This window comes from Heliangelus exortis, chromosome 1 (genome assembly GCF_036169615.1).
Source record: "Heliangelus exortis chromosome 1, bHelExo1.hap1, whole genome shotgun sequence".
Lineage (NCBI taxonomy): Eukaryota > Metazoa > Chordata > Aves > Apodiformes > Trochilidae > Heliangelus > Heliangelus exortis.
In genome coordinates this window covers 21,926,068-21,945,065 of record NC_092422.1, presented here as the reverse complement: position 1 = coordinate 21,945,065, position 18,998 = coordinate 21,926,068, and the positions used below count along the sequence as shown (strand labels likewise).

The 18,998-nt window shown below is 38.1% G+C and overlaps 1 protein-coding gene across 6 annotated transcripts in view; it reads right to left on the bottom strand.

Annotated features, from left to right (window-relative positions):
• FRY (FRY microtubule binding protein) overlaps positions 1-18,998 on the bottom strand; it is a 229,897-nt gene that overhangs the window by 171,173 nt on the left and 39,726 nt on the right. For 4 of the 6 annotated variants that reach the window (XM_071736884.1, XM_071736896.1, XM_071736891.1 and 1 more), the window contains exons 1-2: positions 12,162-12,779; positions 8,188-8,286 (exon numbers count right to left, since the gene is read on the bottom strand). The exons of 1 other annotated variant lie outside the window; for it this stretch is intronic. In XM_071736884.1, the coding sequence (XP_071592985.1) occupies positions 8,188-8,286; positions 12,162-12,366 (304 nt within the window). In that variant the 5' untranslated portion in view covers positions 12,367-12,779. Of the gene's footprint in view, positions 1-8,187; positions 8,287-12,161; positions 12,780-18,998 lie in introns of those variants that run through there. One more of the 6 variants, XM_071736962.1, reaches the window with a different exon arrangement.

Genomic DNA, 18,998 nt, shown 5'->3' with positions numbered 1-18,998 from the left:
TACCCCAAAACAACCTAGTGACACAGAATACTTTATTCAAGTATCTGAATATGATGCTTAGATCTGGAGGAAATCCTGTTAACTTTTACAACAACATAATTCAAAGAGAAAGGTGATCGTAAAATGTAACAACTGGGATTCATCTCCTCTGAAATCTTACAGTGGAGGCACAAGCAGCTCTGGGATGCCATTCTGGAACTTGAGCTTATGCTGGGTTGGGTACTGTTGCTCGGTGACACCGTATCCTCCCGACTCACCCAGGGCACTGCTGCACCAACCCTGCCAGAACTCTTCTGCAGATCAAGGGAGATCATTGCTACCTACTGACTAATTCAGTGAACTAAAACCACAGCATCAGCACAGACAGAATCCTTTATAGAGCAGAAGTGTCTCCAATGGATACTTCTTCCTATTGCAGTAATAAGACAGATTTGACCCAGGGTGTCTCTTCATGTTTGACTTATGCTCACCTAAGATTGTACTACTGTTGGAAAAGCTGTTAAATTCTTCCACCCTTTCTCTTTCCCCCAAAATTCCACTGTACTATCTGTCAGTGGCATTAGTTAAAAGGAGAAATTTGATCTGTGTGGTGTATGTTTTGGGGAACATGTTTAGGGCCACACTGTTACCTTCTGTAGATGCATGAGGTTATGAGCCTCTCACAGAGGCCAATGGTCACTGTGGTCAACACAACAGAGGCTCCAAGGATGTTTGGGTGGGGAAAAGAAGCAAAGAAAAATCACGTTTCTAAATTGAAAAAAAAAAACAAACCAAACCAAACCAAACCAAACCAAACCAAAAAAAAAAAAAAAAAGAAAGAAAAAAAAGAAGATACACTTTTGATGAGGATTATTCAGCTAAATAGATGTCCCAGCTGCTCAAATGCATTTGCAAACAACTATGACAGGCACTTCATTTTATAGTAAGAACATTCATTCCAAGCCACTATTCTGGCTGAGCTATTAGTAAACATTGGCTGTTGCAGGAACAGATACATTCTAGGTCTAGTTGCAAGAAACATTGCCAGACAATGAGCTTGAAGATTTTATATGCCAAAATGGACAGTGATAAACAGATGGATCTCCTACATAGGTCAAGCCAGAGAATGTCTTTATTTCTGGTCCAAATACAGTAATTCAGAATAGCCAGACAAAACAGAAAAACCTTCTGGCAGAGCTCTTACAGATAAGACTAGATCCAGGCTAAATTATTTGCAAATGCTGTAAGAAGTACTTACAGAGTCAGCTGGAGGCTGTGAGACACAGACATAACATTTCACATACACTTATATAGGCAACACTATCAGTTCTCAGTAATATACAATGAGATCAAAATTATTCATCTAAGATATCCATCTATGTCGACAACAGGCTGTACACTATTATTAAAAAACAACTACTGCCACTCCTATTTGTTTTTATGGGATTTCATCTGCAGATTACAATATTCAACCGATACAGAACCCTATGTTGTCTACTCCATATATGTCACAAAGAAAATCAGATTGAAAATGGCATAAAGAGAAAAAAAGGTATTCTCAAGATACACAGAGAATCTTACAAAAAAATCCACTCATTACAGTTGTGGGGTATGGGAATTCAAGTCCAAATTTACAGGGTTTGGGTGCAGCTTTCTTCCCTGGGATAAAGGCTGGTGGCAGAACAGCCCACATGGACTTGCTCTGCCAGCAGACAGAACCCAGATAAAGAAATGAAAAAGAGAGGTCTGCTACACAGAAAAAAGCAGCATACCTAGACAAAAGACCCTCTATAAGCAGTTCTTCAGAGCAGTTGTGCCCATGGACACGAACCATGAATTAAAGATCTCAGGTATGGTTTAATTATCAGCATTTATGCACATACACATTATTACTTTTTAAAGTTTTTCTCTGGGGATCTAGAAAGGAGCTTGCATACAACAAACTTCTCCTTTCAAAATAATCTTAAATACTGAACAATCCAAAGGTATTTCTTTACAAAGAAGCACATTTATAACACATAAACTGAAAAGAACATGCATTCAGCACCTGATTGATACAAAGAAATAGCAATGAGAATGCTAAAGAATACTAATAGGAACCAAAGATAATTAAATGAACCTTGACAGTCTTGAGAGGTGGCTGAACTGCATGGAGTTCAACAAGGCAAAATGCAAAGTCCTGCACATAGGTTGGGGCAAGGCCAAGCACAAATAGAGGTTGTACAGAGAACGGATGAAGAACATCCCCAAGAAGGACTTGGGAGGTGTTGGTTGATGACAAATTCAAGATGATCCAGAAATGTGCACTTGCAACTCAGACAGCCAACCATAGCCTGGACTGCATCAAAAGAAGCATGAGCAGCTGGTCAAGGGAGGTGATTCTCCCCCTCTACTCTACTCTGGTGAGGCTCTACTACTGTGTCCAGTTCTGGAGCCCCCAGCACCAGAAGGACACGGAGCTGTTGGAACACATCCAAAGGAAGGCCACATAGATGATCAGAGGGCACTTCTCCTCTTAAGAGAAATTAAAGAAGTTCGGGCTGTTCAGCCTGAAGAAGAGAAGGCTCTGGAGAGACCTCATAGCAGGCTTCCAGTACTTTCTTGAAGGGGGCCCACAGAAAAGCTGGGGAGAGATTATATACAAAGGCATGTAGTGACAGGATATGTGGAATGACTTTAAACTGGAAGAGGGTAGATTTAGGTTAGACATTAGGAAGAAATTCTTCACTATGAGGATGGTGAGACACTGGCACTCATTGCCGTGGGAAGTTGTGGCTGCCTCCTCCCTGGAAGTGTTCAAGGCCAGGTTAGATGGGGCCTTCAGCAACCTGGTCTGGTGAAAGGTGTCCCTACCCATGCAGAAGGGTTTGAACTAGAGGATCTTTAAGGTCCTTTCTAACCCAAACCATTCTATGATTCTATGAAATTAATATAAGCATCATACAGATTGCCAACACACATAACCAATATTACTATGTTATTATTCACTATGGTGAATTCACCACAGTCAAATGCACAACACCTTCTGTGCCATTCACTTCTTCTAGAATTGCTCTAGAAAAGGAGCAATGAATGGCAGTACCATCCCTTCAGTTCTGGTGGAAGCTTCACTAGAAGCCAACTTTTAATACAGCAATGCACCAGAATACTACCAGAGGTCCCATTTGTCCTTTGCACATGACTGTCATTTAAGTTCTTGACTAGCTACTATGCATATAATAATTTAATATTTTCCAGCATTCTGCTAGGCATGAATAAATAGAGATGTAAGAAAAGGGATTTGTTTGGGATTTTTTTCACAATAAGAGGAGGTAAGGATTTTACACTGTGTACTTAACATGCTGGAATACTTACATGAAGTTACTTAAAGCAGTTCAGAGCTCACAGAGCAGAAAAGAGGATTGTGGCAACTGGCATCAATTATGTACCTGATCATGCTTCTTCCTTGGTTGGCAATAAAGGGCAGGATAACTTTCACAGCATTGATGGAATGAAAAAGAACAACCTAGCTGTATATAAAGACTTTGTGCTCTATCTCTTTGAATACTGTGTTAATAACATAAATGTTGTAGTTTCTAAAAGAATAAATAACACATATTAAAGTGAAATAAGTGTTCCTGAACAGGGACAAACATTGTAAATAACACAGACAAACAATTATTTAAAAAGTCAATAGTGACTTGTGACTGAGAAGCACACAAGCCCTATGCTTTATTGTTCTATAATCTGAAATAATTGCATAAATTTTGGGAGCCTGGCTTTCAAATCACCAGTGTGGGGGCAAACAACGCTGTTTGCAGAGAAGAAACACTTAGTGATCCCAATCTGTGAAAGAATGGAAGCAACCAAGAATTTGCTCCTTTACTCTCTTCCTGCCCTTTGCTCGCCTGTAAGGGAGAAACTACAGGTAGGCTACAGAGGTGGGACTTCTTTGACTTAATGCAGATGTTTATAATATAACCCTAGTCCAGCTACTCAGCTTGGGTATCTTTTAGTCAATATAAAGAAACAAGAGCTGATTTATCCCATCTTAGTACTGCCAACTTGATCACATGAATTAAATTCTAATAATACCTGGTTTTCTCCAAAACAAGGAGCTTGAAGTGACTAGTTTAGGTATACACAAATCCTCAGCAAATGCCTGAGTTTGGAAATATGACACTCCAGTTTTCCAGATCAGACCACTCCTAGTTAAAACTCCCAAAATAGCCATGCTGGCTTTGTCTGCAGGCTTTGGGACCAGCAAGCCTTTTCAGATGCAAAGCCACTAAGAGAGCATGGAGCCATCTGTTACCATTTTTAGCTTGAAGCACAATCTATTTATTTCTGTTTATAAGTGAAGATTAATTATTTCCCTAAAAAACATTTATATACTAAATTAGCCACCTACACCTAAAGTCAAGATCAAAGTGAAAATCTGAAACCACCTGAGAAAAAGGACAATAAATCTGTTTAGGGAACTGCACCTCTTCCTTTTAAACCTCTGTTGTCAGAATGAAGCTGTGCTACTGCACATGGAAGCTCCTTCTGCTGTTTTTTCCCACAAGTATCAGGAACAGAGGAATGTTAATGGGATGAGAAAAGAAAGGTGCTTGAAACTCCTAAAAGGGTCCTACAGTTGTAGGTCCTACACAATGAAGTGTAATGTAGGTCTACAGGATCTGCCTGACAGTTTTACAAAAAAGCAAAAAAAGGTAGAGTATGTTTTCTGGCTATATTTAGTGGCAATAATTTTTCTGGCAATATCATCCACCAAGTCAATTATCTTGTTTTAGAAGGTTATTGAGTCAGTAAAATTTCTTTTTCAGACCTTGACTGCTCTCAGTCATCTACTTCTCTTATGTCTGGAAATGGGCTATAGGATTATTTGTTGCTTCATCATTTTCCCAGATGATGGTGAACAGGACCACCCAGTAGTTCACAGATTCCTATTTCTCGCTCTTTTTGAGCACAGAAGTCACATTTGCTTTCCCAGACATCAGGAATTTCTCCCCAGTTGCCATAAACTTTCAGAGATTTTTGGGACTGGCCTGACAGTCTTTAGCACTTGTGACTGCATCCTACCAGCTCTCATGGACTCCTGTACATCCAGCTTATTGAAAATGTTCCCTAACCATCTATCCCTGGTACCAAGGGTGAGTCTGCCTTAGTTCAGGCCTTCTTACTGATTTCTGGGACCTGGGATTCCTGAAGGCCTCCTGAAGGTAAAGGTTAAGGCAAAGAAGGAATTCACTACTTTGGCCTTTTCTACCTTCATCACCATCATTCTTCTTGCTGTACACTCTCACTAAGACCTCTTTCAGGATGGGCTTTCAAGGTGCAGGAATCAAAATATAACAACAGATTATGTGGAAGTATTTGTAACCCTGAAATTACAGATAAAGTAACACTGCACTTAAGAGTCCCATAACACTAAGTATCAGAAATGTAAACCTGAATTACAGTATTACTAGCTTCTAAAGAGGGAAATACTTAATTTCTAGTTCCAGAATGGATTTAGAATTGGACTCATAAACATACACTTTGTTTATCCTCAATCTGCTCGGCAGAAAATGAAATACACTTCAGACTCTGCAATTCCCTGTGAGCTTCATTTGGTTTCTGTTGTTCTGCTTTTCTTGTCATCCTTCTTTTGCTCTGGCATCTTTGTGTGACAGTAAAACCTTCACTGCAAATTAGAATCTTTACTTCGGAGTAGTACATTACCCCCTAGTAGAAATCTAATTTGAGAATTTTTATTTCAGAGATTATAAGATCATCAGGTAATTTAACTTGGATACAGCATGCTCCTAGTAAGTGTGTAAGGATAGATAAAGTATGAATAGCTGAAAGGAAAATAGGTACCTATGAAATGCACCCAACAACTGCACAGAACTATCTATAAATAAATATGTACTATAAAAGAAATACACTCTGAGTGATTTATAATTCAGTCCGTAGACCCATCTGACTGTCAAAAGAACACACTTCAATGTCTTTAACTCCATTATTTTATGTGAAGATTGCACCTCAGAAGAGGAACAAAATATACATCAGGAAGAAGGTTAAATCAAAAGCCATTATGAAAACCTTTAAGCCAGTTCTTTTAAAACATTTTACTTGGTTGATAAGCTTTTGATTACAGCAGATGGACTACTGCAAGACTTCAAAAGTAATGTCAGTCTTTCATGTAATTAAATTATATGCATTTCTCAATTATAAGATCTATTGTAGACAATTATTCCAATGAATTAGTACACAAATAATTCCTTATGGGCCAAAGATGGTCATATATTCATGGTAATCCTTGCCCTTTAAGGTGCACCTTAAATCAGATATAAAAAATGAAAGATTCTATTGTCTCATGATGGCTAAAGAAAAATTTACTTAAAAATAATGTCAACAAACTCATGAATTTACTGCACATGAGATGTAGTTAAGGCTACTACCATTTGACACAAAGCTACTTATTTCTTAAATCTTTTAAAATGTTAAAACATTTTGGTATGTTTCCTACTTTGCTAACTTTTCTAAGGACTCTAATTTTCTATTTTAAAATTAAATACATTTTATATTAACACACTTCTTTTGGAGATGCAACCTGTGTTGAATATTAATTCAATGATCCTTCTTGAAAATTATACAAAAGTATAAAAGAGCCTGTTACCTTTCCCAGAAGGTAAGTATTCTGCATAAGTTTTAAGACTCCATTCTACACTTTAATCATTATCCTCTAAATAGGACTTAGCAGAGAGCCAAAGGGTCACACCAGCAAACCATGATACTAAAAAGGATTCTTTTTGACATGCTATTTCTACCACAGCACACACAGAAACTTGTGCTGAAACTTCAGGAAAGAAGTGCTGTAATTGCTTCACAGAGTATTAAAGCAGCATGAAGTCTATAAACTCTTAGAAACTGTAAGATTTGAGACATATTATTTTGTGTACAATGGGTTTTGTTCACTTGAACACTAGTCTGGGCTTTAAAATCAAGCCTGAACATCTTTAACAACTGGTGGTGGTAAATCGAGGCAACAGCTACACAGTTTTTTCAAACAACCAACCAACAAATCAGAAAACAAAAATCCAACCACTCTTTACTGGACACAGAGAGCTTCCTTTATGTCCCAAATATAACTTAGAAGTGAGGCAGCATTTTCATCACTTGCCTACGAGAATGGTATGAAGTCAATCTCCACAGTCCATAAAATACCACTGAACACAAGAAGAAAACAAGTTTGACAACATGCATATACTAATTACATCAGGCTTCAAAATGAGGAATTCAGAGCTTTCCTCTGAACCATCAACCCATTCTCTCTGAAGAAAATGACACTTCAAAAAAACAAGAACTAAAATGCTGAAAGTATATTAAGTTATATGTGTGGAAAATATATGTGAGCCAAAAATACAGATGGCCAAAAGAAAAGCAAGACACCATCAATAAATTAATAAAGTAGTAGTTATTCAAATAAATGGCTGGACACAATCAGCAATGTATCAATTTTATAGCATGGTGGCATATCTCAACATAAGGCTCAAAAAACCACAATAACATACAGAACTAATGTCATCTTACAACATGGACTGTAAACAAAAATGCAACACATTCCCTCCCCCTGTATTTTCAAGAATGGAAGGTCTTGGTAACAGTATTAAAGGGGAAACCAAGTCCATTTTTTCAAGTCAGGAAGGGAAGAGAGAACTTTGGGACAAGCCAGATTTGCCTTCCCTTCTGCTGTCAGTGGATGATAATTTTAAAATGCAGAACCAACACAAGGCATTTTAGCAAACATCAATGTGCAGGGTGACACCAAGGGTAGCATAAGTGAACAGCAATTATCTTATGCAGATTACAAGCATACATTACTACCATGCAGTACAATTTATTCAGAGAGGAGGGAGGTTATTCAAATCTTCACTAAATTAAAATACAGAACACAGATAATTGTAACTCATTTGAATAAAGACACATACTGTACCCAGGATTTCAATCATCCTTATTAATAGTAATTAGATTTTGGCAAGTCTTCCCCAATTAACAGAGCCAGTCAAAAGAAAAAAATAATCATACATGCTGTCTGTTTTATCCCCATGTCTCATGAAACTATAAATAATTTATTCTTATAATTGTTTAATAACTTTTTCTTCATCTTACATACAAAACCTTGCTTTATTATTTTCAGTATTTTAATTTACATACAAATATGGTATCACATCAACTTACTTATTTTAGAAAGTGACTTTGCTAGACTGTATGCTGGTCTGAACTCCAGAAATGCTTTGAGGGAGTGCCTCAAGACCTTTAACTGGGACCATATTTTCACTGAAAAAAAAAACAAACAGTGAACTTGTTACAGAATACTAGCTGTTCTGTTGTAAAATCACAGACCAGCAACCTACATTTTTACTTTGAGTAGCTATTATAAAGTTAATCACTGACCTTTGTTACATTAACTCACAGCAACACCACAACATTTTTACAGAAGCAGAGATTAATGTCCTGTCCCACATAATGATTAATAATAAACTCCCCAAAAGAGCTTATTTTGGCTATGAAGAAAACACCTGAGTCGTGGGCATAGGACCATGAAATGGAGGTGTGCCCAGTCCTGAGAGAGGCAGAAAATCCGGAGTATGTTTCTCACATCAGTCAACAAGCATTATTCAACACCAGTAATACAGACTACTTGCATATGAAAATGAACAAGACAAAAGCCCACAAAACACTAACAATAGTACTAGAAGTGGATTTTCAATGGTAGTTACTTAAACAAACATTCTCTGCTCACAATATGAACAGCTTCCAAGTAGAACTTAACTATTACTTCATTTTTTGTAATATTTCCACCTTTATAATTTGTGTTGATTTATTCTGCTGTCTTCAGAAAACCAACTATCCCTGTCAAAAATTTCATGTCTTTGCCACATATAAAGAGGAAACTCAAAGAACATCAGCAGCCTTCTTCCAAAAAAAAAAAAAAAAAAACAACCAAACAAAACAAACCAAAAAACCACCTCGCCCTATACTTCCCTAAATTAGAATTAATTCCTAAACAAAAACAGACTTATTTTCTTCAGGCTGTTGTGCTTCTGAGTATGAGTCAGCCCAGAGGTTTAATGAGGTATAACTAATCCATTTAAATTTTCTGGCCCTTCAGTTAGTTCTATTTATCCTTCCTAGGTATCTCTGTAAAGACATGACCTCCTGACGCTCTGTCTTTGTTGTCCAGGGTGTTGCCTAATTATCTTTTTAAAATTCTTTCTTTTCTCATTAATTTTCAGGCTGAGACAAGACACCACCCATTTCTGTATGGTCCTGCCAGAGTAAGATTCAGTCATGGCTATGGCAGTGTGCTGAGCTGAGGTCATGTCAGCAGATCTGTACAAACTCAGCTAATTAGAGTGATGAACCTCTCTACTGACACTAAATGGCCCCATTATGATCACTTGTGCCTGTGTCTGTCATAAATTTAAAAAAGAATGAAAAAAACCCCCCAAAACTTCAGATATTGGCAAGTCATGGGCTTGTTTTAAATTTTTTTCTTAACTGTGATAGCCATATATGAATCACTAACTTCATGTTGTCAGGGCAAACAGACTGAGTGACTTCAGCTTTCACTTTTAAGGAGTGGGCTCCTAGATATCACAATTAAGAAAAAAAATTTGTAACAAGCCCATGACATGCAAGATGTCTCCCTGAGCCTGCACCAAGTCTGAGTCCTAATGTATGAACCATCCTATATGTCTTGCACCTGGATGTCTCAATGTGTCACTAGTAATTATTGTATTAGTTAAGCTCTTTAAGATACAGTAAAATGAAAGAAAACAAGATGTACATGACTTCAGATTAAACTGCAAGCATATCCTGAAACTAGACAGGTTCATGGTGATATAAATGATTAAGCAGAGATATGGGGATTAGAAGGTGGAAGAGCCAAAATTATATGGATTTAAAATATTTATATTAATAGATGACAAGGCTGAAACAAGGAAGTACGAACTGCCACATTCTTCAAAGCTTCAGCAGTGAACCTAAAGACTACAGAGTGAATATATGAACATACACATTATATATTTAAATATCTCTATATCCATATATATATGTGTTCAAGGTCAGGTTAGTAGGGGCTTTCAACAACCTGATCTAGGGCAAGATGTCCTTGCCCACTGCAGGGGGTTGGACTAACTAATCTTTTGAGGCTCCTTTCAACCCAAACCATTCCATGACTCTATGATACAGCTCTGTTTTCATTCTATCCTACATTTGTATCACAAAAGACAACAGTCTGGAGGACTTCAAGCCTACTTAGTTAGCCTGTTTACAAAAGCAAATTGAGTAAAGCTTCTCCCATACTGCTGACCTACCAAATGAAAGACTACACCCATCTTTCCATCATGCTCCATCAATTGCTTTTAAGAAGCAATTTGCATTACCTTTGAGTTAAGTGCCCCTGAGTGTACAGTAACACAGCTGCAGTGGATTTCATAAGTGTAATGGCAGCATTCCAGACACACCAACAACATTAAGGCTGATATAACATATCTGACGCAGCACAACCGATGGAGTATTACTGCCAGTGTGGTAATTTGGGAGGGTGGAAAAAGAACTGAGAGGAAGAAGAGTTGTATCAAAGAAAAAAAGAATTTCAAATATCCCAGTAAAGGGGAGAAATCTGGATGGGCACAACAAATTGTGGGTACTGGAGACTAAACAAAAGGCTACTGAATATGATTATTTCAAGAAAAATGTTGACATATAGGGAAAAGAAATCAAAAGATACAGAAACTAAAAACAAACAACAGAATTAAGGAGAAAATGTAGCTAGGACACAAAAAGCAACCACTGAGAAAGAATAAGATACAGAGGACCTTCCCTGCCCAAAATAATGTGTTTTTACAGTCACCAACAGACCACATCACCCCAGGAAGATCCTGTCCAGGCACTGGGAAGCACAGGAGCCTTGGGCATGTCTGAGTCACCTGGCTTTAAATCCAATAAGGCTTTTGCATTTTTTAAGCTGAGGGAGTAGAATAGTAAGGAGGAAAAAAGCTTTATTTCCTAAGGTGTTGAAATATTTTAAGTGCCTTAACAAAGGTGCTATGGAGGCTCTAAATGCCACACTGTTTGGTGCTGCCCTGTGTCATCCTTAATCTGGTATCACCACTCCTTCAGCAGTGCTTCAGCTGATGAGAAAGCACCCACCTAAATTTAGCCATCAGTAAGGAAAATAATAATAATAGGTAAATAATCAATAAAACATTTGATCACACTTCATAGATCTTCAAAGATCTGTATGACTGCACTATTTTCCTTATTTCCATCTGGAAATGGAGATACGTAAAAAAACCACCGTGTATTTTTGTTTCTATAAAGGACTGGACTTCCCCTGATCACCTCACAGAAACACATCTTTACTTTCAGAATGGATGAGCTGGCATTGATTTCCCCCCCTAAAACCTTTTAAGTCCTCCTAGTAAAGATGGCCTGATTGTTTTGACACAAATCCTTTGTCCTCATGCTAATCTGTTGCCTATTTTTAGGCATATTTCAAATAATAAAGAAAAAAAAAAACAACAAAACAATCCCGACTTGCCACTACCTTGACTAAAATCCACTCTTACACCTTGTTCCTACTTCTTATCAACTAGAGAGTTAAACTTAACTGCTAACTACAGACATTACAGGCTCCAGTGCAAGCCAGGAATTCAAAGCATGCATTTAACTATATAGTGATGTTAATTTCTGGATGCAGACACAAAAAATCAGCTAGAATGAAGAAGTCTGCTATCCTCAAACCACCCCACTTTTGAGAAGCAATGAGATACAGTATTATAGCAGTGAAACACTTACACTGCAGCTATTGACTGCATTGCTTGTAAGTAGGTTTAAGCAAAAAGCAGTTTAAAGCTCTAGAGAAACAACAGGTTTTCTTTAAATGCTAACCATTGGGAAAAAATCCCCACAAGCAAGCAATATGAAATTAAAAATATGAAGAAGGTTCTTCTTTTCTGTTCCATTGCTTTAATGGCTGATTTAATTTAACATAATTGGTACTTGATGACATCTATCTGTGAAAACTTTCTTAGGTTTTAAAACAGAATAAATTCTGACTGGAATCAGCTACTGTATCCTTTAAGTATTACCAAAAAGGTTTAAAAGCTCTTGCACCAAGACACTACTAACAGAGCATTTCCTACCTGAAAATATAGAAGGTCTTTTCTTGGGGCGCCTTGGAAGCATAGGCTCTATATTCCTAATATTTCTTTGAAACTTCCCTTTAAAATCATTTTCTAGCAGGATGTCTGGTGGTGGGCTTCTCCATCTTGTTGATTTATAACGAGTCTGATAAGAATTCTGTTTACCCTTAGTCCTAGAGTACAAGTTGCTGCCATCCACTGCCATTCTAGAGCACTGCTACAGCCACCCCAGCATCCAGAACCATCTGGACCAGTGGCTGCCGACCCAAGCAATCTCAGATGTTCTCATGCTCAACCCTGCACTCGTTTGGGGAAGTGGAGCAAGTGGAGAGGTGTGTGCTGGAACAGGTGTAGAGTTACTGCATCACCCCTCCTTGCATCAGTGAAACAGCACAGGGAGGAGACATGCTGAAATCATTCCTTTGGAAGTTTTCAGGTAATTAGGAAGTTCAGCCTGAGCTCAGCAGCACAATCTGTGTGAAGGGGAAAATACAATTTAATATGAGGGACTATCTAGGGCTAAGGTGGTTTATATTAAACTGACAGCATTTCTCAGATCAGTTCATTAATAGTTCATTAAGCTGGCAAGTTAAACAAGTGTTGTTAAACCTTCGGAAAAAAAAAAAAGAAAACAGAGTGAGAGAAATAAAAAGTCACCAAAACAATAGCAACAAAAAAAACCCAACCTGGTCTCAAGCCCAGGGACCTGTGTGGGCAAAGGTACAACCAGAACAGTATGTTTGGGTTTTCAGTCCAGTCTGTTGACAATGTTATCTTTTACAGGCTGTTAAACAGTCCAAGGCAAAAAGGATTTTTTGGCCACATTAACATTTTGGGGTTTCTTTCCTCAAGAAGCAATAATATTATTTCCTACTGAGGTTGGAATCAAAGATCTGACAGTGAACCTGGTTCTCTAAGTAATTCCTGACCAATAAAAATAAGCCATTTAAATGTGTATGCCTAAGATGGTCTCTAGATTCTGCATTTAAACTAAAAGTTAGTGTAGTTTTCTTGTTTTGCTCTCGTTAACCCAGTGAGCCTCCCAAGGATATGATCTTTTGTTTTCTATGACCTTGCTAATTTTCTTACTTAAACTGTATCATAAATGAGACAAAGATAGAAATGGATCTCTTCAAATAATTTAAAACACTTAAGCCATTAATGCTTTAATTACTTCCCTAAAGATAGGGTACACTGTATGACTGTTGTAATGATCAAGAGGTTGGCTGCTGCAAATCCATTTTTTTCATGAAATTCAGTACAGTTTTTATTATTACAAACAGGAAACAAATTGCTCCCCTGCATGCCTTTAAAATCAGAGAACCTGTAACATCATTCAGTCCAGCCTCTAACCTAACTCTACTTAATCTAGCTCTTCTAGCCCACTGCTAAGCCATGTACCTAAGCACTGCAGCTATACAATTTTTAGACACATTCAGGGATGGTGATTCAACCACTTCCCTGGACAGGCCAGTGTTAATAACCCTTTATGTAAAGAAGTTTTTCCTGATACCCAACCTAAACCTCCCCTGGCACAACCTGAAGCCATTTCCTCTCATCCTATTGCTAGTTACTGGTGAGAAGAGACTGACCTTGTCCCCTCTACAACCTCCTTTCAGGTGTAGAAGTGATAGGGCTCCCCTCAGCTTCCTCTTTAGGCTAAACAACCCCAGTTCCCCTAGCTGCCCCTCACAAGGTTTGTTTTCCTGACCCTTCACCAGCGTTGCTGGTCCTCTGTGGACAGGCTCCAGCATCTTGATGTTCTTTCTGTAGGGAAGGGCCCAGAACTGAACAGAATATTTGAGGTGCAGCCTCACCAGTGCCAGGGAGAGGGGCACCATCACCTCCCTTCTCCTGCTGGCCACACTATTCCTCATACAAGCCAGGATGCTGTTGGCCTTCTTGGCCACCTGGGCACACTGCTGGCTCATGTTCAGCTGGGTGTCAATCAAAAAGAAAAGAAGGGAAATTATTTATCTTAATATCTATGTAGCTTTAAAAATATTTATTCTTTAAGAAATGCAAATGGATGCAAATAGTCTGCTACATTTTGTCTTCTTCATCTGGAAATTAAATTGCGTTTAGCTGGAAGCTGAACTTATGGAAGAATTCAGTCCCATATATACTGGACCTAGGAATCATACCTTGCATTCAGAACAAACTGAATATTTAAACCAAGTGAACACTAACTGTAGATAGTAAACTGATTATTTCTGGCCTTACTGAGTGTTCAAAAGATCATAAGCTTTGTTTATACACAGAAACAAGCTTTTGAAAATCCTACTAGACTCCAAAATAGATTAGGTGGTGGGAATTAGGTTATAACAAAGGAAATTTTATTTTTAAATGGCTCAGGTATTTTTAAAAAATTCCTCTAGTTCATCATCATTAGAGGCAAGAAAATGTTCTTTGATGTCATTAAAATCTATAGAATCTATGGATCTCACCCTCTTTTTTTTTTCAACCAAACAAAAATCCCAAACAAAGCCACAAACAAAATGAAACAAAAAAAGCCAACACAACAAAAGGTCAGAGACACTTTCCCTGCTTTCCCTTTTCTTCCAGCTGCACTGGCTTTTTCAGCTTTGACTGCACCAACATAAAAATATTCAATCCATTCCAAATGATTGAAGTGAACCAAAGAAACAGAATCAAAGAATTTTCAGATAACAGAAAACATTGAAAATGGAGAAATGTAAATATATTTAAACCATATGTGAAGACCAGTAAATAAGAAATACCAAATGTAGGATCTGATATTTGAGGAGCTTTAAACTGAAATTTGGCTCAAGTTTTAAATAAAATTTCAGCATCTTCAGTGACTTAACCACCAGGCTATAGGACATTCTGGAAACACCTCCTAACTTTTCCTGCTGAAACTATTCCAGCACTTATAAATAATTAAATATTCATTAGGAGAGTGACTTGGCTGTCCCATATTCTAGCTGAGTGAGACAACTGCTGCACTATACAATCTTACCTTCTCCAGCCCAATGAATATTCATGTCAAGTGGAACATTTCTAACAGGGGAAATTGCTGCTGGGATACTTAAAGGTGCAACAGTGCTCACACTTTAGACGGGGGGAGACCTGTCAAGGGTTCAAACTCCTGATCCAGCAGCAACACATATGAATCTAAGAACAGTTTACCCTTAATGGCCTTCAGATGGAAATCCAGAAAAGGGCAGATGAAAACCCCCCAAAATCCCACCAATAAATTAGCCTTTGTAGGATTCACTCTAGAGGACATATTTTGAAAATTCATTTACACCTAAAAAGCAAGACAGACAGATACTTGGTCTGAAAACTGAAAATTCTATGTAGGTAAAGTGAAAGAATATACAGCATTAGGACAGAAGCTGGGGATCCTGTGGTGTCTGATAGTTGTTGGAACGAGATGCCCAAGTGCCGTTTTAGTAGCTGAATCTTTAATCATTTAATTAATTATAAAACGAAAGAAATAAAGCAGATGCACTGAGCAATAAAAAATATTTTAAGATTCAGCATAGGAGAAAAGGAAAAGAACAGGCTTAGTAAAATTTCATATTCTTCTCCATTGAGGATGAAGAGACAGCATCCTTCTCAGACTACCTATTTTCTATTTAGAGCTGGAAATTTTGCACCTTTCTAGATGGGTATAAAACCAGAAAAAAAACCAACAACCAACCAACCAAACAAACCCAACAAAACCAGCCAAACAAAAACCTATCAAACACATCTAGGAACCCAGAAGGCTACACCATAGTATAAGGATTAAGAATGGAGTAAAACACTGAGGTTACAACACAACAGGAGTAATCAATGTGGTTTCTTAAAAAAACAAACAAACAAACAACCTTTAAGCTATTACAGTTTTTTGAGCATGGAAGATAAAAGAAAACCAATTATTTATTTACCCCACCAAAGATTTAAAGAATCAGATGAGAGATAAGAGAAAGTAATCACTGTGTTACATTCTGAACTAAATCTTTAAAGTGCTTAAATTATGAAAAGCAAAGTATGGGAATTATAATTTGGCTACATTTTCAAGCTGACAAAGGTTCATAAGGCTTCAGGCCTCTCTACTAGGTTCTCTGCAGTTCAGTACTTTCTTAAAATTTTGAAAGCTTAGTATAATAAAGAAGTACCTGGTTTCAACTGCTGAACTACAGATCGTTGGATTTATCTATTGTGCAGGAAGCTTAAATCAGAGCTTAATATCCCTTTTCTACAGCAGACTATCCAGTTGTAGTCTCTACAGTTAGCATTACTATTTCTTCTGAATACACAAATTCAGAATCAGTTTGATTAATAAAAGCTAATGGAAACTGACATTTGATAACTGATTTGTGCTTGGACCATAAACTCACTATGCTGCAGAAATACAGACTTAAGACTAAAAAATTACCATGATACAGGTCACAGAAAAGTAAGTTTTGTCACAGGAGAAATTATTAGCTTTTTGTGTAATAATACCATAGCTTTTTGTTTAACAATAGCAAATCCTTTTATATTTTGTGCCGTACCCCATGTGTTATTATGACTGCATTACAGCTGTCATTCTCATGTTCAGCTGAGGAACTCTCATCAACAGTAGAAATAAAGTTTCCTAAAAGTGTTCTCAATGTGTAAGCTGATGCAGGCTGTCTCAGAAAATCTATATAATGGAAGAAAAAAACCAACACCATAATGAATTCCTGTCTGGAAAAGAAGCAGCCATATCAGTGTACATTGATTCATGGATCTTCCCACCATGATATACATACCAATTGGTACATAAGAACCTCCAAGGGAAAATGAGGCCTCTTAGCCTCATCCTGGAGGAACTGCAATTGCAGGAAAAGAATGTTTGAGCTTTACTAACATTTTTAACAAGAACAACTCAATTAATCAATCAATTAATCTAATAAAACCCTCGTCCTTCTTGCCTGCAGCCTATGGAGCTCCCCTCCTTGTTGCATCAGCACCCATTTTGTAAGGCTGCACAGCAAACCATGACACAAACCTAAATTAACCTTTTGTTTATTTATTTGTGTTTAGTCATGTTGCTACAGGGACAGAAAGGCAGGAGTAAGCACCTAGCATAGGGATATATGAATCATTTCTTTTCATGACTGTGCCGGGTTACCCTTAGTTAAAATATTTGTAAAATTAATGTTATAAAGGCAATGTTCAGGGTGATTACTGCATTTTGGGTGGGCTTTCCAAGTGTCAGAAGTGTTTAAAGAAACCAAGTTGATTGATAACAACCAACTTGCGTATTCTTGGGTACCTGCTTGCTCAGAGGAGACTGTTTAGCAGTACACATCCATGTAGAAAACTTTTCCTTTTTTTCCTTGTAAGTTTTTATAACGTAGGTCCCACCCAGAATACATAGCAGAAGAGTCACAGATCTGCAAACATGCATGTGCTAAGAAGTCTCTAACCTCTTTTGTTTTGCATTTAAAATAAGAAAGTTAAATAATCAAGTGAAAATAAGGAATCAAAAAAGTGAGGAACACATGCAGCTGTTCAAACCCTCCAAATGTTATTCAGAAACTATGTTTAATTTTGCAGAATAATCTGTTTGTCTTAATCCATAGAATCCGAACATCTGACATCTTTGCTTGAATTAACCCATTTCTTCCAGTCTAACACTGTTACAAGTAAAGAGCCTGGATTTGATACAGCCTTAGCATCCAAAACCCTTCCCTTTTGTCAGGCATAATTCCTCTGAAGCAGGTGTAAGAGGAAAAGGTCAACAATTAACCAGTGATGGTCCTACTTACAAAGACACCACATTAATTTCTGTTCTTGTAACAAGTGCTTGACTCAGATTAGTAAAATTAATACTTGGTTGCCAGGCTACACCTCATCTTGGAGGAAGCAAGAGTTCAGGTGCTAGTCATGTCATGGGCTACAATTCCAGGTTTAATTTGAGATAGATAACTTAATATTGAATTACAGTCACAGAAAAGAGACATAAGCTTTCAGCCCAAACAATTCCTTGCCTTCCTCAAACACAAACAGACAAAACATGAAGAAGAGAATACAGTTTTACCCGAGCTGCTTTCTTTGCTGGAATGTTGATTTTTAGATGCATATTGACAGTAAATTTCACTCAGTGTTTCAACTGCATTATCTTTCAGCAGAAAGAAGATAAGCACCTTTAATTTGTAGTTATATACTTGTTTGCTAAAAAACAAAATACATGGTTAAAGCTGTAATCTGGATGTAAAATATTAGTCCCCTGCTGTTTGATCCATAATGTGCAGTTTCAATACTAAGAGAGGAAGCTGACCCGTTATCACCCAGTCACTAGTGGTGTCCCCCAGGGATCAGTGTTGGGCCCAGTTCTATTTAATATCTTTATTGATGATTTAGGGGATTGAGTCCATCATTAGCAAATTTGCAGATGACACTAAGCTGGGGGGAAGTGTTGATCAGCCGGAAGGCAGGAGGGCTCTGCAGAGGGACCTGGACAGACTGGAGAGTTGGGCTGATTCCAATGGGATGAGGTTCAACACGGCCAAGTGCTGGGTCCTGCACTTTGGCCACAACAACCCCATGGGGAGCTCCAGGCTGGGCACAGAGTGGCTGAGAGCAGCCAGACAGAAAGGGACCTGGGAGTCTGGATTGCCAGGAAGCTGAACATGAGCCAGCAGTGTGCCCAGGTGGCCAAGAAGGCCAATGGCATCCTGGCCTGTATCAGGCACAGCATGGCCAGCAGGTCCAAGGAATTGATTCTGCCCCTGTACTCAGCGCTGGTAAGGCCACACCTCGAGTCCTGTGTCCAGTTCTGGGCCCCTCAGTTCAGGAAGGATATCGAGGTCCTGGAACAGGTCCAAAGGAGGGCAACCAGGCTGGTGAAGGGACTCG